The sequence below is a fragment of the Rhinolophus ferrumequinum genome, chromosome 10, assembly GCF_004115265.2.
Source record: "Rhinolophus ferrumequinum isolate MPI-CBG mRhiFer1 chromosome 10, mRhiFer1_v1.p, whole genome shotgun sequence".
Taxonomy (NCBI): domain Eukaryota; kingdom Metazoa; phylum Chordata; class Mammalia; order Chiroptera; family Rhinolophidae; genus Rhinolophus; species Rhinolophus ferrumequinum.
Window position 1 is genome coordinate 49,308,601 of NC_046293.1, and position 27,615 is coordinate 49,336,215.

General features: G+C 50.1%; 1 protein-coding gene across 2 annotated transcripts in view; it reads right to left on the minus strand.

The window, feature by feature from the left end:
* Positions 1–774: 774 nt before the first annotated feature.
* VDR (vitamin D receptor) overlaps positions 775–27,615 on the minus strand; it is a 54,568-nt gene continuing 27,727 nt past the window's right edge. For both annotated transcript variants that reach the window (XM_033117271.1, XM_033117272.1), the window contains 7 exons: positions 21,741–21,871; positions 14,406–14,590; positions 14,088–14,208; positions 11,206–11,377; positions 5,277–5,428; positions 4,981–5,097; positions 775–3,625 (listed from right to left, as the gene is read on the minus strand). In XM_033117271.1, coding sequence (XP_032973162.1) covers positions 3,366–3,625; positions 4,981–5,097; positions 5,277–5,428; positions 11,206–11,377; positions 14,088–14,208; positions 14,406–14,590; positions 21,741–21,871 — 1,138 coding nt within the window. In that variant the 3' untranslated portion in view covers positions 775–3,365. The remainder of the gene's footprint in view (positions 3,626–4,980; positions 5,098–5,276; positions 5,429–11,205; positions 11,378–14,087; positions 14,209–14,405; positions 14,591–21,740; positions 21,872–27,615) is intronic.

Genomic DNA, 27,615 nt, shown 5'->3' on the forward strand with positions numbered 1-27,615 from the left:
CTCAGCTCAGTAGGAAGCAGTGTAGTGTAGCACTTTGTGAACGGCTTCTGGAGCCAGCTGTCAAGGCTGCAAGTCGCATTTCTCCACCCACGTATCTTTGGGTAAGTTATCCCCTCTCTCAAATGGGGGTAATTGTAGTCCATCTCCCCTGGGGTCCTTACGAGGATAGAGCAAGTTGGTTTGCATAAAGCATTTATTTACAGCAATACTTGCCACAAAGTGAGTGCAATGTCAGTATGAGCTATTTTTATTATTGTAAGCAAAATTTTCTGCACTGTTTTTTTTTTTGACAAAAAGCTTTTTTTTTTTTCTCTTTAGAAGTAAGTCAGGAGGCACTCTTTAAAGCTTGCTTTTGCTGCTTCGTCTGAGTCCGTCATCCATTCCAAACCTCTCTGCTGGCCTCACTTGGATTCTCCCACTTGCTTCCAGTTAGGCAGCAGAAGGATTTTCCTAGCTCCCTGAATCTTTATTTGGCATTTTGGTGCGCACACTTTCCTGGGTTTCTGATAATACACTTTAAAAGTTTTAGATTTATAAACATTGATCGTCATCTTCTCTCATTCTAAAGCAGAATAGATGATAATCACATATTCTCCCAATTCAGCCCCATGAAATCTCACTTTTCCTTTTTTTTTTTCCCTCCTAGCACCTCGACTCCCATTGGGAAGGAGGCTGGGTTGCTGTGGGCGCCAGGACTGTGGAGCTAGTGTTCTCCACGTGTGCAGTTCCTGGGGAAGGCAGGGCCAGAGAGAGAGAGCTAGGAAGGTGGAGACATTACAAAGACAAATGCACTTTATTGATAAGGCAACAGCATTATACAGGGCTGAGGCAGACACCCCAGGTGGCCAGGGCCACATTGGGGGCAGGGGGTCTGATTCACATTGAGACACAGGCTGAGGTGTCCCTCATCCTCCTGATGGGTCAGCAGGGTGACAGCCCATGGAAGGAAGGCAGGGGTTTGGGATCTAGACTTGCTCTGTCTCAAATCCAGCACTTCCTCCAAGGGACTAGATCAGCTTCTGAGGGAATAGGAAATGGGGTCTGAGCTCAAGCGTGGTATAGTGAAAAGAGCACTGGACCATACATCCTAAGTCTGGGTCCAGGCCTGGTGATACTTCTAACTAGTTACATGAATTTGGAGGAGCCACACCCTCCTCTAAGCATCAGTTTTCTGTAACAAGGGGGTTGAACAAGTTTGGTGATTTTCAAGCCTTTTCTCCCACTGAATAGCAAGCTGGGCCAATGTATTCTTGTGTGTTCTGCAGCTAAAATCAAATAATAAGGGTCTCTCCCTAATTTATAAAATAACAACAACAAAAATAATAATTAATATATAGAATTTTCACAATATAAGTCCCCCCCATAAATACCTCTTAATCAGTGGTGCCTACTACCTGCTATATTAGAATGTAGTACAAAATGGAATCTGATTCTGAAAACAACTCATAGCGAATAAACATAAGATTCAGCCATAAGGATGCATTCTGCAATAAGGAATGTGGCTGTCAGATGTTTTTCCACCTGAAGAAACACTGGGCCAGGTGGACACTGACAACTCTGGCAGTGGTTGGATTGCTCTTAGGGGACAACAGATGCAGGTGGAGGGGGTATCTTACTGACATGAAGTCCTCCGTGTTTAGACATTGAACGTGGCTATGTTCCTCAAACTCAAGTAACAATCTGATGGACGCTTTGTGGTTCCTGAAAGGACCCTCTCTGTGTTGGTCGCACATACCTACAACTCACTCACCTAGAAATCTCATCCCAGAGTAAACAGACCAAGAGTTCCCACCCGCTGGACTGGGCTGGCTACAGAGGACAACATGGAGTTTGAACTGGATCCCTCCTGGTCCCCCAGACCCCTTCTGACTTTGGGGTGGTGAGGTGAGAATAAGAAGGGAACCAGCCCCACAAGACTCCACCCCTAAATGCTCTCTGACTAGCCATCAGAGGCCAACCCGCTCTCCCTCCACCCACCTGAGGTCTCAGAGAACCATGTCCTGGTTCTGCAGGGGAAAGAGCCATCTTAGAACTACACTCAGCAGGCAGGGAGAGCGTGACTTAGGCTGTTGGGGTCTGGAAGTTCTTCACTTCTATTCTACCCCATCAGGTGGAAAAGACGTGGCTCCCACTAGTAAGCAGAGTGGACACTGCTTCTCCAGACTGTGAGGAGGTTGGGAGAGTAGGCTGATCTCTGTGCCACGCTTGGCCATCTTAGGGTGAGGCCCCAACAGTGGCAGAGGCTGCAATGAGAGGACTCTGGAGCCTGCAGCAGATTCTCTCTGTGGTGGGAGGTAAGGCACTGGCAGGGGATGGTGAGGACAATGCCTGATGCTTCTCTGCAACTGGGGGCCAATTCATCCTGCCACGTGGATTGCTGGAAGGAGAGCTCCTGCCTCAACTAACTCCTTAGATCCAGGCCAAGGAGCCATTGGCTTGGTGACAGGGACAGCTGTGGCCACCATCCACTACTCTTCTCTGAGCTGGGTTTGCCTATCCCCACTGCTTGGGCCCTGCTTTCTTCCCTCTTTGGGTTTCTCAGTACGTGGGTTCTGGGCCAGTGGCCCCAGTCATGGGGAGAAAGCCCATCTCACCATAGCCACTTCTGAGGAGAATGTTACCATGGTGATGGGCTGAGGGTTGGCACTGAGGGGTTAGGCAAGTGCACTTTGGCCAGCAGAGGTGGGAGGGGGGGAATTGTGACCTTAGTCACCCTGTTTTTGGTCCTCCTTGGCAGTGAGTATCCTAGACAGGCCAGGGTGGGAAGGCAGAGGGAGAAGGCCCCATCATGGCACACTGTCCTGGGACACAAAAGCATAGACTGGAGGCAGGAAGTGAGGCCACAGATTGTGGCCTGCAGGAAGTGAGGGTAGGTGGGGGTTGTGGCCAGTTATTTATCCTGGGTGGAGCAGGGGGAGGGAGATCCCCACCAGGCTCTGGACATGTGGGCCTGGAGCGGGGGGAGGTACGGGTATCTGTCCCTGAGGAATGGGTGCGTTTCTCCTGCCTGCCTTTTCCCTAGGCACCAGCCAGCAGCCACTTCGGAGTAGTGGGGGCATCCCCAGGTGAGCCTACACCTTCAGCATCTGCTCTCTGCCCCCACTTGAGTCTTCCTGTCAAATAAACAGCAATTCCTCATGATTGAGGTCTCAAGGGACTGGGGACAGCCTGTGGCTTGCAGAAAGTGGGGACCTGGTCTTAGATTGGGCAGGAGAGAGGTTGAGCCAGGCAGGAAGGAGAGGTGGGAGAGGAGGGGCTGAACTTGAGAGGGGGTGGGAAGGGCTGCTGGACAGCAGCTAGCCCCAGGCCTGGGCACATGCCCCCGAGGAGCAGCCCCACCCCGGTGCCACCGTAGGCCACTCTGGTCAGGAGATCTCATTGCCAAACACCTCAAGCACTAGGGGTGTGAGCTTCATGCTGCATTCGGGCTGGAAGGAGAGGGAGCGGTACTGCTTCGAGTGCTCCTCGTTGAGGCTACGCAGGTCAGCCAGCTTCTGGATCATCTTGGCATAGAGCAGATGGCTGCCGGGGGGTGGGTGGCGACAACGGATGTAGGTCTGCAGAGTGTTGGACAGGCGGTCCTGGATGGCTTCGATCAGAGCAGCATCCTGCACCCCAGGACGGTCTGTGGGCACAGGGAGGTGGGAGCAGGAGGCACAGGAGCTTTGAGCTATGTCCCTTACTGTTCAATCTCCCCACCACCCTTCAGTTCACACAGACAGACATGCAACCTCAGCGTCCTCCTAAGTCACCGTTGTAGGGCTTCTGACCTGTGACATCACAGTACTGTTTAAAACCCCTCAACCACTTCCCATTGCATTTAGGATCAAGCCCCAGGTCCTTTTATGCACCCATCTGGCCCTGTCCCCACCTCACCTCTCTCCCTCCATCTCTACACTCCATCCTTCCATGAGGATTCTGATGCACCATGCTTTCTGGACTCCAGATTCACATTTGTGTTCCATCTGCCTGGAACTCAGTAGTTTATCTTTGCCTGACTCTTACTGATGCTTTAGGTAACAGTTTAAAACACCTTCCTCAAGAAGGCCATTCCTGATGACTCTCTACCTCCATGCCCCAGACTACATCAGGTTCCTCCCTTCTATTATACCCTGCTCTAGTATCACATACTTCTTTATTTTTCAAAACTCTCATGACATTAGAAATTAGTTGTTAAATAATATTTGCTTAATGTCTCCTCTTACACTTCATGGGAGAGAAGTCCTGTTTGCTGCTGAATCCCTATGCCCATCACAATGCCACTATATGCTCAATAAATCATTACTGAGTGTATGTATGAATTAATGAATGAATACCAGGTGGAAAGGGGAGGGTAGCCCATGTCCATTCTTTGGGTCCCCAGCCTAGGAAAGCATCTCTGGGTAGAGGTTACTCGCTTGTTCCCTGAGCACAGTCCAGGGTGAAGCAGGGCTAACCCCTTTGAGTCTCATCACCAACATAACATCCCTAGGACCACAATAACCTCTTCCTCAGCTTCTCTCCCTCTTCCTACCCCAAACAGGCAGAAGAGTTCATGGGTCACAGCACACTGCCTCCATAATTAGTCAGGTAAACTATCTAGGTAGAACCATCCATCAGGCCCCAGGGTTTTTTACCCTGCCTTTCTCCCCCCCTCCACCCCCGGGTACCTCAAGTATCAGGGAAGTTTAGTCCAGTTCACGCACAAAGCCTGAATATTGGCAATATCCAGGTTTGTCGGTGGCCTGAGAAACCCTATCTATCCAGCTCCTAAGATTCCCACCTATGAATCACCAATAGTCTTGATAAGAAAGGCCAAAGGCAGTGGGGGACCTCTCTGTACACACAGACCATATGGGCTGTGGAAACCAGGTGTTTCCTGGTCTGTCTGTCCTTTTGTTCACTTCTCCCTCCAGACTGCCCTGCTGACTCTCTGTAGGGCTTCATCCTTCTACTCCCCACATCCCAGGTCCCCAAGTTCCTCATGGCTAGTCCCCATACCTGGGGAGACAATGCAGATGGCCATGAGCAGGACATGCTCCTCCTCATGCAAGTTCAGCTTCTTCAGCCCCACCTGGAACTTGATGAGTGGCTCAATCAGCTCCAGATTGTGTCCGGCTACGAGAGAGAATGGCCAGATGTGTAGGCGGAACTGAGGAGCACCCCACCCCTGCCTTCAACCTTGACCAGGCCCAACCCTTGCTCTTCTCTCCCCGTTGTTGCCTGATAGGAGACCCTAGGAGAGGTGGAGCCAGAATCTGGGAGCTGGAGAAGGGGGAGGCAGAAACCAGACGCACCTTTGGCCACATCGCTGACACGGTACTTGTAGTCCTGGCTGCCACAGGTCCAGGACATGTCGTCCATGGTGAAGGACTGGTTGGAGCGCAACATGATGACCTCAATAGCACTTGACTTCAGCAGCACAATCTGGTCCTCAGAGGTGAGGTCTCTGCCGGGGCGGGCACAGGTGAGGATCAGGTTATTACATTGGTGTGTATACAAATCAGTCATACAAATCAGTGTGTTGACAGGTCTACAACTGCCAGGTGACCAGTATGTGCCCTGGATTCTCCACTGAGGAGTTTGTAGCCTGGTTGGAAAGAGCAAGACTGTTTCTTGAGGGAGAACAACTCAAGACTGTATGTCAAGGTGAGAAGTGAAGCAGCTCAACTACTAAGACAAGGAAAACCCAGGGTCTCCAGAGCTATTTTAGGGACAGGAAGCCTGAAGAGGCTTCCAGGGTTACGGCATGAATGTGGTGGTCTACAAAAGGTATGGCCAGAGTCACCTTTAACAGCTCCTATGCGTTCGTTCCCTCTCCCTCCTCCTGTCCTCCAGTCCCTCCTAGTACGAAAGCTTTGCCAACTCTGTCTCCAGGACGTCTCTGGAACCCTTGACGTCGTTCCCATGCCCACCAGGCCTTCTCAGGTTCAGAGTTCCATTATCTTTTTTCAGTTGTCTCCCACTAGAATCCTGGAATCAAGTCTCTTGGATCTGTCATTTATCTTTCTTACAGTGGCTACAGGGAAGTATCATATTCCTGTGCTCAAAAATCCTCACTGATTATCACACCCCCCCAGGATTAAGGCCATACTCCATAACTTGGCTCCAACCTGTCTTGCCAGCACCACGTCCCATTGCAAACTCCACCAACTCTCCATGCTAGCAACTGTGGACTACCCCACACTCAGAGGCTGTGTTCTCACACCATTGTACCTTTGAGCATGCGACAGTTGCAGCCAAGAATACTTTCTCCTTCTCTCCATTGTCTGTCTGGTCCTGAATTCGGTGAGGTCTCCTTTGGAGGTCCTCACCCTCCGATTCTCCTCAGCAGAATTGGAGCTATTCCTTTCCAACACACTTCACATTGCTTGTACACCTATTTTGCCCTTTCCCCTTCGGTTCTGTTTTTTATATGCTTATTCTTGGTCTTAACTGTAAGCTACTTGAGGGCCAGCGCCACCTCTTAACTACCCGAGTGCTGCCACACACTGATCACTCAGCCCTGAGCATAAGAGGTTCATTAAACATGTGCTGATGAGTCAACAGGCCAATGACTAGTTCCATAATCTGAGTCACGCGCTGGGCTTGTCTGAACAATGACAAGGAAAAAAGCAGGGCCTGCAGATCAACTTGCTTCCGGTTTTTCCTCCCTCCTCTTCCTGACTATATTTCTGTCTGGATATCCTGTAGATAGGCTGTCATCCTCTCTGTGGCTGCACTTTGATTCATGAAAAGATGATTAGGATGACCAGCAAAGGGTTTGCACTGAAAAAGAAAACCACAAAGTGCTAGAGTTGGAAAGCCCCTCTTACAGGCTTCGTGGTCCAATTCCTGACAAATGGCTCTCATACGGCCTGTGTAAGATTCTCCTAGTGCCAAGGAGCTCATGGCCTCTGGGTACAGCCGTGAGCTTATATCCAGCCTCATGAGGTTGGTTAACAGCCTCTTCTTCTATTGAGCAATCACCCACATGATGACATACTTATCCACTGCTTGTACTTCTGTCCTCTCAAGGAACATAGAACCAGACCTCCCCACTCGCCATGGACATCCCTTTAACCATGGAGAGAAAGCTGCTACTATGCATCCCTTGCCTCTTCTCGAGGACAGACAGACCTAGTGATGCGACATCTAGACATCTCACCATCCTTGTCACTTTTCTCTAGATGCTCAATATACTTTTTTTTTTTTTTTTTTTTTAATAAGGAAGGCACAGCTCACAGTGGCCCATGTGGGGATCGAACCAGCAACCTTGGTGTTATTAGCAACACGCTCTAACAAAGTTAGCTAACCGGCCAACCCCTCAATATACATTTAAAAAAATAAAAACTAACACCACCCTCATTTGGGTTTTAATTCATTATACAAATAAAACACACTCATCGTTAAATCTTTGGAAAATACAGAAAATATATAAAAGGAAATAAAAGTTACTCATAACCACAATGAGCATTTTGGTGAAGTTCCTTCTTATTTTTTCCTATGCAAATATCTTTTTTTAAAAGACACACTCGAGCTCACAGTAATTCTGTGTTCCCACTTCTTACATCACTAAAATTTCTCTAGCCCAGTCCACAGAGGGTGGCATAATGTTACATCATATCAACATATCGTAAGTTATTTAATCACTCTCCTATCCACCTATTTTGAGACATTTTGGTTGCTTCTAATTTTTGCTGTTACAAGTAATTTTGTGAGGGTTACCTTACGTAACCCTCTGTTCAATGGCCCTCTCCAAATGGATGGCCAGAAGTGGCCAAACATCTTATGGGTGCTTGGCCAGAGAGATTTCAAGGGCACCACTGCCTATTGTGATCCGAACATGCTACTTCTATGGAAGCAAACCTAGAACAACCTCGAATGATCACCCATGGACTAGAAATACAGGAAATTTCTAAGTGCAGCTCACAGCCGGAACTGGGGCTGGTGGGGGGTGGGGTGGAGGTGGAGAAACCCATAAGAGACCTTGTTCCTGCTATGATAGGGACCAGCTCAAGCTCAGGCTCCATGCTCCTCCCTGGACCTGTGTAATATTTATACCCCGATCAGTTTTCACACCTGTGGCTGCTTCTGTGCACCTGCAACATGCTCTGGAAATGTGTCTCAGCTTTCCCACCTCCCAGGCCAACTCCAGCCTCTCCCCACCTGTATTCTCACGGTTCCTCTAGCAGGCCTCTCTTAGAGCTCTTATCTCTTCACAGAAGCTGTCCACATGTCTATCTCTTCCATCAGACACTGAACCCCTGGAGCCCAGAGACCGTATCCTTGTCAACATTTATCCCTCACAGTTTATGTAAGAAAGCAGTTGGTTGGCTAGATGAACAAGTGAATACGGAGGAAAGGGCATAGGAGGAGGGTATCACTATGACCCCCTTTGACCCAAGATGGAGCCCCTGAGAACGGAAATGGCAGTAAGGTTGAAGGCATTTAGCCCACAGGGCTGGGCTCCAGCTGGTTTGGCCTGGTCCCCCGTGCACCTCTCTTGGCAGTGAAACCTGTGGTCCTTGGTTCTCAGATCCAAGACAGCTCCTGGCCATTTAGATGCTGCTCCTGACCCCACTTCCTCCATGCATTTCCCTTGCAGTGCTGAGGGAGGGAGACTCCCTCCCTGCAGTGGGGTACGGACTGAGAGTCTGAGGGAGGAGAGGCGGGAGCCAGGAGCCGGACTCACGCTGCCCCACAGCACAGTTCACACCCAGTTCACACCCAGTACGGACCATCCAATCCCTCCCCACCGTGGTCCCATGCCTGCAGTGGAGCCTCATCCTGTTCTCCCCACCCCCCACGCACCCCCACAGAAGTCTCATCCTGCCCGCCGCACACCCTCCACCCCGCCTATAGGCAGCAAGATCAAAGCCACCAGGGATACAGCCACTGTTCGTTTACTTCTTAGAAAAACAGAACCCTGAGTGCAGAAACTGGCAGAACCAGAGGGCTGATGGGCTGGCTTCACCTGGATCCCACCGGAACCTGGGCTCTGGCCCCAGTCCAGGCTCCACATCGTCTCTGCCCAGTCACAAAGTATCCACATCAGCGTCCCCCCAAGAGCTCTTCTCAAGGTCTGCTCCATTTTTACTAGAACATTCCTTTCTGAGACTTCTCAAGGCATGATGAAGAGAGAGAAGCAACCCAAGCATATTCAGGATCCAGTTATGCAATTTTGCATCAATAACTGGGCCATTCCGGTACCGCTCATATACATGTCACTTTGGCCATGACTGCAGGGCTAGACTAGGGGATTCTGGAAACTGAGGCTGGAAATGGAAGGAAGGGGGCAGACTTCAGCGCGTCCTTGGGGAGAAAAATTGAAGGGCTGGTAGTGCTATTTGCGTCAGGGTATATGTGGCGAGGGTAAGGGATAGGGGCCAAGGGCATGGGAGAAAAATAGGGGCTCGGGTTGTTGAATGGAGGGGGCCACAATGGGGTCATCTGGTTAAATGAGTGACTTTCTTTTTAGGACAGTTTTCCCTTGTGTGCAATCCCAGCCAAAACGCAGAATCACCACAGCGTAGCATGTGGACAGGATATCAGGTGCCCTTTCATCCCACGCAGGGAAGGATGGACTCTGCTTAGATGAGGACGGCCCCTTGGCATCAGGATGAAAGCCGTGTGCTACCGCGTATCCATTAGCACCTGAAAGTGTTTTTTCTCTGGCTGTTTACATAAAACAAGGCTTTGGAACACACGGAGTTTGCAAATAGTAACATGAAAAGTTGAGGAGAAAGTTGGAACTTGTGCTAAGCGGAATGTTTGTCGGTTCCGAGGAAAGGCTCTAGAGGGTAAATCCCAGGCCCAGCGCAATGCTGAGCTCCCAGGTGACACTCAGGTGACACTTCGTCTTGCCAGCCTGTCTGCCAGAGTGGCCCTTCCTCCTTTTGCTGCAACCACCATATGCAATACAGTAAGTATCTCGACACTGTTTGCTGTGTTTCTCTTTCCAATTTTCACATTAATTCCAGGGGAAGAGCATTGGAGAGTCGCACGTATTTGGGCTGGAGAGAGAGAGGCATAAAATCACACAGAGCCAGCCAGCTGTCTCAGGGCGGAAACTGACTGGGAAGTGCTTGGGTTAGCTCTGTGAATTACCATCATCACCATTTAGCTGGTAATGCCGTAATTTCGACAAGAACTGATGGCTTCCCCGCACAGCAGAGAGATTCACAAAACAATAAGCAGCACCTCAGAGCCAGGCAACGTGCAACCATTTTCAGGCTCCCAGGATTCCTGCACTGACTCTGGGCAGCAGCATGTAGGAGGCATTCTGCTCCTGCTGCTACAACTGCAACGATCGCCACTACGTGAAATGATGATAATATCGCTGGATATTAATTTCTTTCTTTCTATTTTTCTACCACACTATATTTATTTTATGGCAAAGTTCTAAATAAACGTTTAGGAAGAATGAGGATAGAAAGATTATATATAGATAGAACTACCTCCCAACATATCTACTAAAAGTGTCAAATTTTAACTATTTTAAGAATATTTGACACTGCATGACTCTTTAACTATATGCATTATATGTGACATTATTACCAAAACAATGAAACATCTGAATGAATGAATAAAATTTGTATGAATGAATCCACAACAGAGGATCTCTACTCCGGCAGAGCTCCTTATACTTCTCCATTTGAGCAGAAAGGTCTCAGCACGGTTAGGAAATGGCCTTGAGTGAAGAGTAAATTGGGTGGAGGATGCCCTGGCCAGATATGCCCATAATCTGCCTCCCTCTAGGACTCCTACATGACTTCACAAATCTTCGTGTCCAACCCTTTCTCCCCTCCATCACTTCATCCTGGTTTCAGAACTGATTGTGGAAGGTTAATGTACGTTTAATTTAAAGGCATAACATGAGGATTCAACCCAAGCCAGCTGGAGTAGACACAGCGGTGAACTAAAAGTTCCAGGCCTGGCTCTGACACTCTGGCTCCAACCCTAGAAATCCTGGTGTTGACCATTAAACCTCTCTGGGCGTCTGTTTCATCTTCCAGAATGGGTGAGGCACAAATAGCTCTCCAGTGTTGACCTGCTGAGTAATGCTGGGTGGGCTACGCTTCCTAAAATACAGATTACTGGACCTAGCCCAGAGATGCTGACTTAGGGCTGGGGTAGGGCCTGACTCTCTCTTTTGGGAAGCAGTGGATTGGTGATCTCCAAGCCTTCTTCCACCTCACTCTAGGATTCTGACTCAGTTCCCCAGGTGTCCCAGAAGCTTCTTACCTGAACCCTGGGATCATCTTGGCAAAGCCAATGACCTTCTGGATGCTGTAACTGACCAGGTCAGCCAGGTGGGGCAGCATGGAGAGTTGGGACAGGTCCAGGGTCACAGAAGGGTCATCTGAGTCTTCTTCACTCAGATCCAGGTTGGAGAAGTTGGTTGGTTCCACCATGTCTGGGGAAGGATAAGGGAAGAGAAGGAACTACTTAAGGATACTTGAGCCAGGCTTCTTCCTGCTTGGCCCTGTGAAGACCTCCTGCACCCTGTGGGAATTTCACAGTGACTGCCTCTCTCCAAGGTCACTCTTCAGCCCAGACTTCCCTCTAGGGTTCCTGTCTCTTCTTTCAGAAGTGTGGGGCAGTAAAATCAAAGATCAGAGATACTCTGAAAAATGAGACTTCCTCACATGTTGTTCCTAATGAACTAGAATCAAAAATGAATTTGGAGGGGACTGCCCAGTGGCTCAGGCAGTTAGAACTCCATGCTCCTAACTCCGAAGACTGCCGGTTCGATTCCCACGTGGGCCAGTGGGCTCTCAACCACAAGGTTGCTGGTTCAACAACTTGAGTCCCGCAAGGGATGGGCTCCGCCCCCTGCAACTAAGATTGAACACGGCACCTTGAGCTGAGCTGCTGCTGAGCTCCCGGATGGCTCAGTTGGTTGGAGCGTGTCCTCTCAACCACAAGGTTGCCGGTTTTGACTCCCGCAAGGGATGGTGGGCTGTGCCCCCTGCAACTAGCAATGGCAACTAGACCTGGAGCTGAGCTGCGCCCTCCACAACTAAGACTGAAAGGACAACAACTTGACTTGGAAAAAAGGCCTGGAAGTACACACTGTTCCCCAATAAAGTCCTGTTCCTCTCCCCCAATAAAATATTTTTAAAAAAATGAATTTGGAGCCAATAAACTTGTGGGAAACAATGTTCAACCTCACTAGTGAGCAAAGAACTGCCAAATAGAATATCTATACTTTTCACCCATAAGTTAGAAACAAATATGTCTAAATGTTGATATCAGTGTTTGTAAAGATGCAGGGAGTTAGGCAATTCTTGTGCAGTGCTGGGGCACTAAAGGAGGCATAAATCTTCACAAGTCATCTAGAAAGCTATTTGACAATAGGGGTCAAAATCCTACAATTATGCGTACTCTTCAACCAGTAATCCCATTTTCAGGAATTCATCATAAGGAAAACATTTCAAATAAGTGCAAATATTTAGTTACAAGCATATTGTCATCTTCATGAAAAGCTGGTAAACAATCTAGATATCCAACGATAGGTGATTTAGATACATTCATGCTCCAGATTACTATGCAGCCTCTAAAAATGATATTCTCAATGTACACAGAATGATGTGAAAATGTGATACAATGTACTATAGTAAGAAAAAAGCAGATAACCAGACTGTGTATAGCACAATTCCATTTCTGAATATACACATGTGTTTTAAAAAGAAACATGGGAAAGAGATGCATCACAATGTTAACAATGATTATCTTTGGATAGTAGTAGGAGTAAAGATTTTACATATATAAAGTTTAGTTTTTCTTTTCTTTTTTTTCTTTTTTTTTTAGTTTTTATTTTCTTAATGTCTACAATGAACATGTACTACTTTTGTGTGATAAGTTTTTAAAATTAAAAATGTTAACTAGTTGGAATTTTTAAATAAATATATGCTCTACTGAACATATCGTTGGTGGGGGTGACCACCTCAAATCAATGCACCTATAAGAGGGTATCAAAACTCTTAAATAATATGGAATTATTATCAAAAGCTGAAGTACAGACCAACATATAACATGCAGCTTGACCCTCACTGATGCAAGTGAACATGCCATCCAGTGAGAAAATTAACACAGGGATATTTGATATACTTGTATATTTGAAAGTTGCTAAAAGAGGTATCCCCAGATGAGGGGCTTGGAGGTTCAGTTAATCCGTGCAGTGGTCAGTGGGGTGGGTAGACACAATTTTTGGCTCCACTGCTCTCTCGGTCCAGTTGGCACTGGGACCCCTGCTGCCTATTCTGGATCTGGGCACAGATCCGTCAGTGAGTCTGGAAGTAACCGTGTCTGAGGGTTCCCAGTGGGGAAGGGAGGCCCCAAGCAGAGGGCAGCAGGGTTGGGGGTGGGTGAGAGTTAGAGGAATGAAGGACAAGGGCAGAGGAGGATGAGGCAGGAAGATGAAGAGGAAGGTAGCAAAGGAGTATAAAAAGAAGAGCAAAGGTGAGCTGGAGGTGACAGGTCCTCCAGGGCGGCAGCATAAGGTGGGCTGCAGTGGGATCCGCGTGTTCTTTTTCGACAGAAAATTTCACCTTCCAAAGGGCTCAGGCTCTGATGAATATAGTTAACAATACTGTTTTATATATTTGACAGTTGCTAAGAGAGTAAATCTTACAAGTTCTCATCACAAAAAAAAAAATTCTTGTAACTATGTGAGGTGATGGATGTTCGTTTTATAATATGTACATATATCAAATCATTGTGCTGTACACTTTAAACTTATACAATGTTATCTGTCAATTATATCTCAATAACACTGGAAAAACGAACCAAACAAACCAAAAAACCCCAAAGGGCCCAGGCTCAAAATACCACTTAAAGGAACCCGGTCGCCCCCAGGGAGGGGTCCAGGGGCAGCCACCTGGCTTAAAGGGAAGAGCAGAGGCTCTGTAGGCAGATCCTGCCTGGGGCCCCAGCGCCAGCCTCTTCCCCAACGCCGGCCCTTCCGCAAGTTCCACATCTTCTGTACAAAGGGGTTGTTCTCAGGACACGGTGTGGCCCACAGTGTGTAAGTGCCATCCTCCCCTCCACAGCCTGGGACAGGCAGGTGGGAAAGCTCAGGACTCCCGCTTCCTAGGGAGGGACGGAGGCATGCAGCCACTTACCTGGGGAGGTGGTGTAGTGATCTGAGCAGGAAGAGGAGGAGTCCCCAGAGAAACTGGGCATGTGTCTCAAGGACGGCCTTGACAGGTGGCTGCCACCACACTCGGCCCCGCGAACCGGAGGCTGGAAGGGAAAGATGGAGTATCAGCAGCCCCATTTCCGAGCCACCTTCCTACCTTGGCCCTCATCTCTGACAGGACTGGCTTCCAGGAAGTCCCCAGGGAGGGGGACAGGGCAGCCTCACCCCTTCCTGGTTCTGTGCCTGGATGCGCCCCTCTCCGTCCCACTCCCCACGCCGTGGCCCCCACGGGCAGACGTACCCGGAACTGGGTAAAGTCGGCATAGGTGGGGTCGTAGGTCTTGTGGTGGGCGTCCAGCAGGACGTTGATGATGCGCTGCTGCTCCTCCGACAGCCGGGGCCGCAGACTGTCTTTCAGGGCCTCCTCCTCCTTCCTCTTCAGGATCATCTCCCGCTTGCGCTGCACCTCCTCGTCCGTCAGGATGACTGTGGGTGCGAAGGGCGGGGTGTCAGAGGGCTGGGCCCGCAGCTCCTCCGAGAGAAACCTGCCTCTAGGCACTAACGGCACAGGTGGGAGGGCTGTCCCCCCACTGGGGGCCTTCCTGCCCCGGGGGCATCCGAGCTCACCCTATGGGTGGAAGACTGGATTTTTTATGAAAACGCAGGTGCATGAGAGAGGAAGAGAAAGAGGTCTTGAGCTGTTGGATGGCTGAGGTGGCTGAGGCATTAGGAAGGCGGTGTTCTTACGCGCACACGTTGTGTGCCTCTGGGAAAACTGAACTCTCTGGACTTAGGTTCTCTTGTTTATCTAATGAGACGTTTGGACCATATGCTCTCTGCTAAGGTCCCTTTTTTGGTTCCTTCCTCCATAAAGTGTGTCTGTGTGGGGCAGCAGAGTGAAAAACATGTCCCTCAAAAGATGGAGTGTTTTGAGAAGTGACTGCAGTGCACGCCTAGCACAGAGCAGCTGCTCATCGAACATGAATTCTCGCCTCTTCTCCCTCCTCTCATACTCCCTCACACTGAGGGAGAATTCAGGGGGGAAGGGAGGGAGGAAGTCACTGTGTGGACAGTGACAGTGCGAGAAGTTAGGGGATGCCGAGAAGACCCCTCTACCTACATGGCCATTCTCATGTCCAAGTTTCCAGGCATGGAACTTGGGTACCTGATCTATTCCGACCGAGGTAGAAAGACTTTTCCTCTTTGGTTCCCTGCAAAACAACCCCACCTCCAGCCTGTTGAGTCTTGACATTTCTGCCCAAGGAAGTTTTCGAGTCCTCTAGAAGTCACCAATGATCACACATCACAGCTCTAATCTGAGAAGGTATCTCCAGCTGCTAGCCAGGTGTCTGAAGATGGGGACACCATATGACCCCGTCGTGCTGTGCAGGGGCTTCGGGTGGTGCTGGGCAGCTGCCCGGGAGGGCGGGGCTGGGAGCAGGGATGCCTGGCACGGAAGCCAGGCAAACAGACCTCCTGGCCGGGGCTTGCAGAAAGCTGACGGCAGGAGTGGGCACTGGGGCCCTCAGCCTGTAGTTACTTGCTCTGTGCTGGTGTTGCCAGGGCCTCTGCCCACAGAACTGGGGAGTTTCACAAGAGCAGGGAAAGGAACCAGACTGGGTGGGTTCCAGGCTTTCAGAAAGGCCCATTAGCCCAGGTGCCTGCAGTGGGGAGAGGACAAGAGGAGTCGGTGGGGGGTGAGGGACAGCCTATGATGGGAGTGTGCAACCAGAGGCTGGCACAGCAGGAAAGGGAAGCCTGCAGCAAAAGATGGCGCCTTCCCTCTACAGGTGAGGTAAGAGGAGGCCTGGGAGGAGGCCACGCCCAGGGTACTGACTCACCTGCCCAAATTGTTGCCAGCCCTCCTCCCACAAAGGGTGTCTGCTCAGACCCCAAGAGGTCAAGTGGGGTGGGAGAGGTAGGAGCAGGGTGCATTCCAGACAAGGCAGGGTGCAAGACCCTAGCCTCGAGGACCCAAGATTAGAAGTCTGGTCTTTCCTACTCCTCCAAGGGATGGGCAGGCGATGAGACCGGAGCTAGAGGGGGCTGGCCCTGTCAGTCACACCATGGGTGTCCACGGGCTTGAACAACCCTTGTGGTTTTACAATGTCACTCTCTGCTCAGAAACTTTTCCTGGATCCTTAATGCTTACCACCTCCAAACTAAAGTCAAGATTCTCCATGATTTTCTTCTTCCTAAAGTTCCAGCCTCACTTCCCAGTGCTTCTGGACGCAGCTTCTGCTCTAGTCATGCTGGGATTGATGACTTGTGAACATGACCTGCTCACTCTTGCCCCCGCATCTCCACTTGTGCTGGATGCCTGTCCCGCCGGGTCTTCTCTCCTCAATGGCTGTACAAGTTCTACCTGTTCTTTAAGCAGCCAGCATACAGCCGGCTCCCCATTACCACGAAGGCTTTCTTGATTGCCATGATCTGCACTGAGCTCTCATTTCTTATTTTTGCGGTATGTCTGGTTTTTCCTACAGACGCCGGTAAGCAAGTGCCTTTCACTCTGTAATGTTTATGATTAGTATAGTTTCCAATAAATGCCCGTATAGAGACAGCCTAAGAAGTTCAAGGTCTCCTTCACTAGAATTGTAGGCTGCTTAAGGGCAGAGGCCACGTCTTACAATTCCTGTGTTCCCCCTGCGTAGGCTAGCCCACTGGGCTTCCTGGCCATAGTGCTTGGTCAATATAGTCTGACGGATTGGACACCCAACACATTGACATGGCTTGTACCTACTATGTGCTACTCATTGTCCTGGGCTCAGGAAAGGACAGTAAGAAGTACACCAACATTGCATGTACCCTACGATGTCAAGAATGGCACACACTGAATGCCAGTCCACCAGATAAGTGAGCCAAACTTACCTTTTTAATTTAAATAATTGTTATCAAAATATTTTTAAAACAAAATACTTTATAACAGAACACTTGTAACATCATGCAACCTTTTCTTGATGATTCAGAGGCATCATTCTGAACAATTACTGGACTTTGTAGGAACAAGGTTATGACCTCAGAATTATATAGGGCTGTTTCCCTGCATGACCCAGCCTGCTATGATTTTGAGTTCTTGTGCTACTTTTCATGGCTTTCAGTCTACCTCTCTCCCTCTCTGTTAAGCTGTGTGTTTTCTCTTCCTATTGGTGCCTGCCCCTAGAAGTGTGTCTTTTTCCCCATTAAGAGTTTCTTCAAATCTGTTGGGAGCTGGCAATCCTGGAGATCAAGTTTTATGTAATAGAAAATAGTGTTAATAAAAATGGATAAAATATATAGAGCTTTTTTTGTACTGGGCACGGTTCTAAGTGCTTCTTCTATATTAACTCACATATATCTGGTCCTTATAACAACCACTTAAGGCAGGTGCTATTATCCCCATTTTCTAGATAAGGAAACTGAGGCCCAGAGGCTATCTACCTTGCTAAAAGTCATACAGCTAGTAAGTGGTGGAGCTGGTATTCAGGCCAGGCCAGTATGGTTCTAGAGTCCATGGTCGTAACCATGACATCTAATTAGAATTGGCTATAATTGCACAGGAGGATCGTGGTCCTCAGCATGGAACACACAAAGTGTTTGAATCCATCTGAAGAGTGTGAAGAATTAAATTCAGTTTGTAAATGATTTACTTTGAAAGGACAAAGTTAAGAAGATTCAAGGTTAACCTTTGACATTGTTCCTCTGGGTCACTTATATCAAATAGTGACCACTTTCCCATGTGTGGTACCAGAGGAAGAAATGCTGGGATCTATTGGTTCAATCAGAGGCCGCCAACCCATCAGCCTTCCTCCAGACCACATTGTCTGGGGAGCAAATAAGTCATATGCCTCTCACATATGCAGATGTTGTGACTTATGAAACAAGTCATTTGTTTAAAGGGGTTATTAATTTCATAGGAGATTTTTTAAAAATCATTTTTCTCAATGAATTGCTACTAAAAATGCCACTACTATCATGTAGGAGGACACATGCTTTGCAGTTAAAAGCCACTGACCTAGAATAAGAGCCATTAGGTTTCGAAAGAGCGTTTGATGGGCTCTCCAGTGACTGAAGTGCACGAGCTCTGTGCACAGACTTTGTGGAATCCCTCCGACCACTAGTGGCTTCTCTCATTCCTTCTAAGTTCCTCGCTGAGTGAGAAAATGGATTTGGGCCAGTTTTTCTGATGTGAGACATTCCCCTTTCTATGAAATCTAGAATCAAGTTAGAGAGGCAAGATCTGAAAGCACTAACAACATAAAAACATTTCAGGGGCATCAGGATGGCTCAGTTGGTTAGAGTGCGAACTCTCAACAACAAGGCTGCCAGTTTGATTCCCACATGGGATGGTGGGCTGCGCCCCCTGCAACTAAGATTGAAAACGGCGACTGGACTTGGAGCTGAGCTGTGCCCTCCACAACTAGATTGAAGGATAATGACTTGGAGCTGATGGGCCCTGGAAAAACAAACTGTTCTCCTGTATTCCTCAATAAAAAAAAAAAAAATTTTTTAAATTTCAAATTGCCACTGGTGGCCGAAGGACAACATCAGGGAAGCAGACATAAAGGTTTTCCAAATGAATGACACAGATAATATCAGATTTGGGGGAATCTTCTTGATCTATAGACCAGTGGGAGATGTAGATATACAAAGAAGCATAATGGGGAGCTAATATTCCATCCTCCAACACATATTTATTGAGCACCTACTATGAGCCAGGTGCCGTGCTAATGCTGGGTAGAAAAGATGTACTTCTGTAAAAACATTAAACAAATTATCATATAGGTGGTGCTGTGCAGGACAGATCTATAAGAAGCAAGAACTCAACTAAGAAATTTCTTGGGCTCTAAGGACACAAAGTCAGCTAGGACTCGAAAGAGAAAGGGAGTCTTCAGAGGGAACAAAGCTCTCTTCAGCCCGTGCAACGGGGGCCCTAGAAAGTGCCTGGAAATGCACAGTGGAAGAGCTCTGGCCCGTGGGGGGTGCCTGAGGGGCTGTGCTGGGTGGGGTCCACAGGCATGGTATGCAGAAACAGACAGACCTAGGTAAGAATGCTGATGCCATCATCTTATTAACTTAGAGGGATATTTTAATTCTTCTGAGTTTCCTCATCTACTAAATTTTAAAAAGTATTTACATATTTAGGAATTGTTATAAGAATTTAAGAACATGCATGTGCCTGACACTTACCTGCACTCAGTAGGTGGTCAAAAAACATTCACTGCCAGGCCCGTCCCTCCTGGTCCTATGCCTCCTGCAGGGAAGGGCCACCTCCCCGCCCCATCACAACACGCCTAAGTTTGCAGCTCCTTTCACAGGAAGCCCTGGGTGTCCTGTGGTTTACAAATGTGGATACTCAGTTATCTCTAGGAGGCTAGGCCTTGGGGACAACGGCCAGGTCAGGTGATAAATGAGCATCAATCCTAGGGATATGAGCCAGGAGCTCCAGGCCCAGACACCCTGCCAGGCCTCCCAAAGCTGGGCTGGCCTGAGGCAGGGAACCATAGCTGTCCCTGGAAGACCTCCCCTTTTGGCCAGTGGACCAAGAGCTTAGTGATGGGCCAAGGTTTCTATTTTAACTGGAACTCTGCGGTCCATCCCTAATTCATAACAGCTCCTGGCACTGGCATCTAGAGAATGGTGGGCACGGGGCTGCACTGGCCATATAGCAGGACACAGGACACGGGGCTCCATGGCAGGGGGAACTGAAGCTGGGGCTGAGGTGGCTGAGGCACAAAGCTGACTGGGGGCTGGGGGTGGGCATCCACTTCTGGAGGGCGGCCCCCCTCACCCAACATGGAGTTCCTGGGGCATGGGCACTCTGAGATATTCCAGGCCTGCTCATTGCCATGGACGCCCTGCTCTCTGTGGGCACCCGGAGGGATCTAGGAGGGGGCATGGAGCTGGACTTTAGTCCCAACTTGCTTTCTTACTCTAATACTGATATTTTTACCTTTCTGGGTCTCAACTGATTTGCAAGTGTTCTTCCTGTTCTAGGTTGATAGAACATCTCCTTCCTCCTGAGACACAGGAGAGGGGCCTTGGGACATCCGTGAGGCTGGCCCTGACCAGTGCTCCAGTGGCCTTAGTGATGCCCAGCGGGGTTGTTCTGTGCCGCTCTTGGTTGGCTGGGGCCTCAGAACCCTGGCTCCCTGCCCCTGGAGGCCGCGCTGTCCCTGGCTGCAGGGGCGGGGACAACATGTGCTATATCTGGTTTCTGTCCAGCCCAGCGGCTCACACACAGCAGGCCACACGAAGCCACCCTGTGAGAAGCGCCAGGAGGCACCCAGGCCTTGAGCATTGACTGCTCCAGGATAAACACAAGCGTAGGGTGGGGCCAGGGACTGGGCACAGAGCGATCGGCCTGTCGGGGCCTGTACGTTCCCGTGGGGGCGAGGAACACGACCTGGAAACTTCTTCCAGGACTGCCAGTGTTGGCTGGGGAGCTGGGATCAGGAGTGAGGGGCCGAGACCCACCAGTGGGGAGCCTGCCAAGGCCTGAGAATGACGCCCCAGGCGAGGACCTCTACTCTGCCTCTGTTTCCCAGCAACAGAAAATCTTTTTCCCATCAAAGAAGAAATTTCCCATCCCCTCAGCCCTGTCCTGTGACTTTTCCTTTGTTCTGGACACATCTTCCTTGTATCTGCCCTCTCTCCTGCATGCCAACCCAGCCCCATAGTCAGGAGGGCATCCAGGGGTGCCTGCATCTGAGCCCCCGTCCCGAGCCTCCGCAGGCCCACAGCTGAGCAGGGCCTAGGCCCTACCCCAGGGCTGGGGAGGGGCTGGGGTGCAGACTGCAGACAGGGGTGAGAAGGGGCACAGCAGAGGCTGATGTGCTGAGGGCACCCATGCCCAGGCTGGCCCAGTGCCCTCGCCTTGAGCCTTTGGAGGGCCTGGCTAGCCCTTCCCAGGATCTGCTGAATTCAATGACTACTCTGGTTACCAAGTAACTGGTAGTGGAGCTCAGATACAAAGTCCAGTGGTTACAACATACGAAACTATCCCGCTGGTCCTCTCCTCCAACCTCAGAGCTGGACACGAAGTCCTACAGGATCGCTCCTCTTTCTTCCTCTGGATCTAGAGGGTCATCCGAGAGTCCAGTGCTTCCTCTCACAAAATCTTTCCAACCAGTCTCCCCTGGGCACCAGCCTTCAGGTCCTGGGCCTTTCTAAGTGACCATGCCCCTCCAGAGTGGCTGGAAGGCTGGGGTGGGGCAGAAGCCAGATGCCAGCCAGGCTCTGAACATTTATTCTCCCCATTATCCCTTCCCTCCACAAACACAGCAGCCCCCTCTCCCAAAAGCCAAAGAATTCTTTCCCCTCAGGTCCAGGGAACAGGGAGCTGTGAGCATAGCAATGACATCTGAGAGGAAGGCTGACCTGGGGGGTCATGAAGGCAGTGCCCAGCCTCTTCCCCCTCACAGCCCGCACCCTGGAGGTGCTCTTCCTGGCCCGAGACACATATACAGATCCTAGAGAGGCTCTCAGGACCCCTTGGTGCTTTGGACCCTGGAGTTCCGGCCACCCTCCCCAGGCTGCTGGCCCTGGGTGCCGGCAGCTAAGAGGAAGGGCGGGCACACCTCTCTGGCCAAATCCGCATAGACAGCAGCCAGAGCCTCCCCTGCCCAAACCCCTGCCCTGGCCCCTGGACACTCACACTCCTTCATCATGCCAATGTCCACACAGCGCTTGAGCCGGCAGGCCTGGCAGTGGCGGCGGTTGTCCTTGGTGATGCGGCAGTCCCCATTGAAGGGACAGGTGAACAGCGCCTTCCGCTTCATACTGCGCCTGCCAAGAGAGCACACACCCTCCGCTAGGTCACCCACCTTCCAGCTCCTCAGCTCCGGGTGCTGGAAGATGGCCTGCAGGGGCATTAGGCCCCCAGATCTCCCTGTCTCCCACAGAGGACTGGGGCCCAGCCCCTGGGCCACTCTCAGTGAGCACCCCCTGACCCCAGGCTGTGTGTGCCAGTCGCGCTCTCCTCCTCCCCCATTGGCTGCTCTGCCTTATCATTGCTTTTATTCACTTTCATGGTAGTCTACTCCCCACTCTTTGTATTAATTACACAAGAAGTATATGAGTGAATTAGCCTAGCAAACTGTTTCAAAATACTGAAATCTGGAAAGTAGCTCTCACTGCTACAAATGAGCCACTATAGGAGGTGAGGATGCTAGTCTCAGCCTCAACTTTCTAGAGTCCAGAGATCTGTGGCGATAGCATCCCCAGTGCAGGGACAGACATGCACACAGGTGCGTGGAGAAGGGAGGAAAGCCCCACCATAGCTTTAGACATCCAGATAACCTGCCCAGAAAGAGAAGAGGCCCGATGAGCAGGTGGGAGCTCTGAGGTCGGGCCTTGGCTTTCGGAAAGGCAGAGGAAGCAAGGGTTCTGTACGAACAGAAAACTGTCAAAGGTTCTCAGGTAGGAAGCCAGCACCCACCTGGTAGCCATTGTAAAAGTGTGTGTGTGTGTGTGTGTGTGTGTGTGTGTGTGTGTGTGAGAGAGAGAGAGAGAGAGAGAGAACACCCATTGCCCGAACCCCAGCTTTGTCCCCTGCTGCTAGCCACACCACATGCGACCCTGAGAAGTCGCATACAGGACTCCTCCATAGAGGCTTCTCATCATCTATGCCCTAGAGGTTCCTCTCACATTCCTCAGCTCTGGCAAAGAAAGGCCTCCCTTTTGCGCCCCAGTGACAAAGTTCAGCTGGGGACAGATGGTGGCAGCATCACTTTCTCTGTGAACAGAACAGCAGCACCTTCCGAGGAGCTGTGGGGATGCCCAAGCCTTAGAAGCAAAGGCCCAGGCCCGACCTTTTCCCTCTCCCAGAGGTGAGCTGCTGCTACCATCTTCTCCACATGTCACATTCGCGTTATGCTTCTTGGTGGAAAGTGACTTACTGTTCACGTGCACTAGGACATACATGGGGTTCAGGATAAACACACTCCCCATTCGACATGGACAGGTGGGGACCGAACCAACTTGCCCCGTGGAGTCGGGGAGAAGAGACCCGAGGAATGGCCCTGCTGGCAGTCACAGGTAGTCAGACTCTGAGATCCTCAGGGCACTCAAGAGATCATTAGTGTACCCCTCATTTTATGGGTGGCACCACTGAGGTAAAGAAACATCAGAGAGGCGATTCAGCAAGGCACCCAAGTTGGGATCCTTAAAGAAGTGAAGCTGAGCTTTCAGTCTGGATTGAACGTACTGTTTCATACCCAGAAACTCAAGGTGCTCGGCGAAGCTGAGCCCACAGGCAAACAGCTCCAGGTAGTTGGGCCTTGAACACAGCCCCAGGCGAAGGCCAACCCAGTGGTCCAGGAAGTAACTGCTCTTGGTTTTGGACCTTGGCCTGCCCTTGCCTGTCATAACCCTCATTACCCAACGGGTCAACCAGCAGGCTGGGCTATACAGGGAGCCTAGGCTATTGGAGTATCCACCGAAGGCCGTGTCCTGTCCCTGCAGTGACTGCCAGGGAGAGACGGTATATCAGGCTTTTGCCCACCTTTACGGAAACAGGAAGACTTTCTCCTTGAGTCTCCCTAGGGACAGCTTTTCGGAGGGACAGGAGAGTATGGAAGTACCTTGGGCACTGTTAGAGCTTCCCTGAAATGACGTACTGTCATCACCACAGGACATATCTATCCACGCCAGGACGTGAGATTGGTTCCCCCCTTTACTCCTTTCCACTTTGCGGTTCTTGAGGCTCCACCTCTTACCACAAATGGTCAGGACCCAGAATGCCCATAATTCTCTAAACCTACTCAAAGACCAGAAATTTCTAATTCAGAGCAAACTCTCATTTCCCTTTTTTTTTTTTTTTAACAACCAGGCATTTCCCCCTGGGGCTGAGGGGCTGCTCTGTCCTCCCACCCACTGTGCTGTCTGGCTCAGAGCTCTTTTTGTTCATTCTCCAGGGCCATGGGCACCAAGAGAGCACACACACGGGACACCTCCAGACACGTGCGCCAAAGCCTCTTGACAGCCCTGTCTGTGCTGGGGGCTGAGAGCTCGCGGAGGCCCCAGGAGGGTGGCTGCTGTCCTTCAGAGCCCGCCTCTCCTCCTCAGGCTGGAGGGGGCCTGCCTCTGACCCTCCCCAGTGGACCTCCCCCAACTGCAAAGTTGCTCAGAGAGAGATTCTGGAACTTCACCATCTTTCTTTTATCTTTCTCATGTTGTAAATCTGAAGCCCAGTTCCAGGCTTCCACACTCAGGAGAGTTGGAGACAGTCACTCAGCCAACATGGCCTGAGAACAGGAGTGGACTTTAACGAGACTGGGACAGGAATCCAAAAGAATGAAGCGCTCAATTAGAAAACAAAACACTGGGGCGAAAAAAGCAGTGTTCTTGCTTCCACATTTGTAGTTGTAGTATGAAGCCCAGGAGTACTGAGAAAAAAAAGGAGGGGGAGGAGGGCGAAGGAGGAAGGGAAGGAGAGAGGGAGGGAGGGAAAGAAAACGTTAGAAGTCCTCCAGCTCGGCACATTATCTCACAGCAGGGCAGGGACAGTGGTAAGAACGCCACCTATGATTCTCACCCTTTGCCATACCTTGCCCTCAAGCCCACCAACCTGGCAGTATGTCTCCACATTGTTCGAGCAATGTAGAAAGAAGCCTATAAACTTATGAAGCTTTTAAATTACTATTATTTAAAAATACAGTAAGCAGCTCTTCCCAGGCTCCGTTAAATACAGAATCAGAGGAAAGGCTCCTGGAGTTATAGCTGGGAAGATGGAGGTTACACTCCATAAAAAACATTATCACGCAGAACATCATCAGACTCTGGAGTGTGGGACAGCATTTGGGGATGGAAAGCTGTCTCGCCAGTTCCAACAGGTCCTTCCTGGTGCCCAGACCCCAGAACTGCCTTTCAGGTGTGTCTGGCCCAACATGGCTGTTTGCCAGGCCCCAGGCCCCATGGGCTCCAAGACCCAGCTCTTCCCCATTCTCCTGCCTTCTAAGGGCACTTCCACTCTTGTGGCTGTCATCTAGCCTCTGCCCAGGAGGAGTCAGGGCGACCAGACTGGCCAGTCCGGGCTCTGTGCTTTGTCCTGAAGATCCATGCCCTGCCCTGCCTTCCTCCCAATGCTAATTGCCTGTGAGCTGATTTGGTTTCCAGAAACAAGAGCCTCGGGTTTCCCTGGGAGCCCACTGCCTCTGCTTCTCTGAGCCTGGACCCTGTCATCCTCTGGACAGTTAGCAATTATACCCCTGCTCGGGAAGGGGCTAGGGGTGGTGCCAGCACGCTAAATATAGACACAGTTTCTAGAAAGTTAGGGGTGAAAGAGGACATTGGCCCATTCTCATGCCAGAGACCAATTCATCAAAACACAAGAGACAGGCAGTTTCCAAAAGCATGAAGCGCCTGGGGCCAGAGTCTCAGGCCTGGGACAGTAGGGTCCTTCTCCAGTAGGTGACTCTGCCAGTAGAGACACACCTTATAAAACCCAAGCCTGGGGCCAAGTACCAGCTCTGGGCTTTGTCTCCACTGCAGTTCTGAGTGTCACAGAAATCCCAGAGCCTGGTCTGGATACAGGACCCTGAGGAATGGAGCTCCTGATATGAAAGACCTATGTAGTCTGATAGGTGGAACCTACACAGCACATTTGTATGTGGCAGCATCAAAGGTGACTTTTAAAAAATCAGCTTTAAAGGAAGGTAGGTTAGCACTGTGGTAAAGAGCAGAGGCCTCTTTATTGGAGGGCAATTTGGCAGTGTCTCCCAACATGTGAAATGCACAGAGCCTCCAACACAGTAAATCTCCTTCCAGGAGTTCCTCTTGCGGGGAAATCAGCCCATGGGCCCAAGGACACATGCATAAGGGTAGTGACTGCAGCACTGGGGCAGCAGAGGATGGAAGCCAAACGCCCGTCAACAGCGGCCTGGCTCATTACGTCAGAGCAGAGCCATAAGAAGGATGTGACCGGGAACAGGACAGAGGAAGAATGCTGAAATGGGAGCAAACTTGAAGAAATGTGCTTTACTAGATAAAAGCAGGATGTAGAACGACGAGTACAGTATATTCCCCACCTCCCATACACACACTCTCATACAAAGAATCCGAAAGAAAACACAATGAACTGGTGACAGTGACAGCTTCTGCAGAGGAGGGAGGGACCTGAGAATTGGGTTGAGAAGGAGATATGCCCTTTTGAACTTTTGGCATCTTTTTCTTCTTCTAGGATCATTTACACAAAACAAATCTACTACCCACTAGCACTATGTAACAATTTAAAAGGAAATACAGGCTTTGGTTAGATTGATCTGTTTGGGTTTAAATCCTAATGCACTTAATCCCTCATGCCTCAGTTTTCACATCTGTAAAATGGAAGCAAACCTACTGAAGGGGTCATTGTAAGGATTAACTAAAGGATGCAGGGCCTGGCACAAAGTAAGCATTCCATAAAGGGACGAAAGAGAAGCTAGCAGGGAGAGGCAGTGGGAGGGAGTGCTGAAGAAGGCAGCATTTAATTACCCCAGTGAGAATCTGAGAACCTAGAAGCCGACACCATGTCTTACCCCTGCCCTCTGTGCCTAGTGCAGGGCTCTGCAGGCAGCAGAGGCTCAAACCATGTTGTTGCTTTACATGGTCTTGCTCCTGATGTCTGGACCCACAACCCCTGTGCAAATCCCAGCAGCCATTGTCCTGTCTCCCCAAGCACCAGCCAGTCCCCATGGAGCCTCTGACTGACAGGAAGGTCTCTCAGCGCCTTTCCTAGTCCACACCTGATATTTAATTCCTTCTGCTTAGGAACCTTTCCTCAGAGACCCCTGCTGACACATCACAGTCACAGACATTCCAGGTCCCATGACAGAGGAGAGGAAAGGATTATCTGTTCTCAGAAACGAAGACACTAAAAGGGGACAGTGGTAACAGCTGCCACTCACTGAGAGCCTTCTGGGCCAGGCCTTCCCATATTATCTCTAGTGTTCTCAACACCCTTTCAGAATAGGTATTCTCCCTATTTCACGGGTGATAAGAAAAGACACTGGGTAGTTCAATAGCTTGCTTCATGTCACGTACCCAATAAGTGGGAAAGCTGGGCTTACAGTCAAGATCTGTTTGATTCCAAAGCCTCAGTCCAAGAGAGAGCAGCAGTCAAAAATATGTCCCCCAAAGTCCAAGAGCATGAAGGAGAGACTGTTTAAAGGACTCCTCTAGGACAAACAAGCCGCTGGGACAGAGGCATCCCCGAGATGTGCGGCTTGGAGGTGCGGGGTAACGCCTGGCTGTCCTCTCTGCTGGCCCTACCCTGCCATCCACAGGGAGGACACCCAGGGGCTGCTCAGAGTGGATTCATGCCAGCGAGCCCTGATGAGGGTGCTGAGTTCCTAAAGAAATAAAACACTGGCTAAAAAGAAATGTAAGATCTTCATCATATCTTTTCTGCTGACTTTCTTGACAACTCCAGCAACCTTCCCTCTCCAAATATTCCGGCCTCCTTTACCCCTGCTTCTAACGTTACTGCCCCACTGCAGATAACCCCTTCGTTCTGTTTCATTCACATCCTTGAGCGGCTGTGGTGGGGGGCC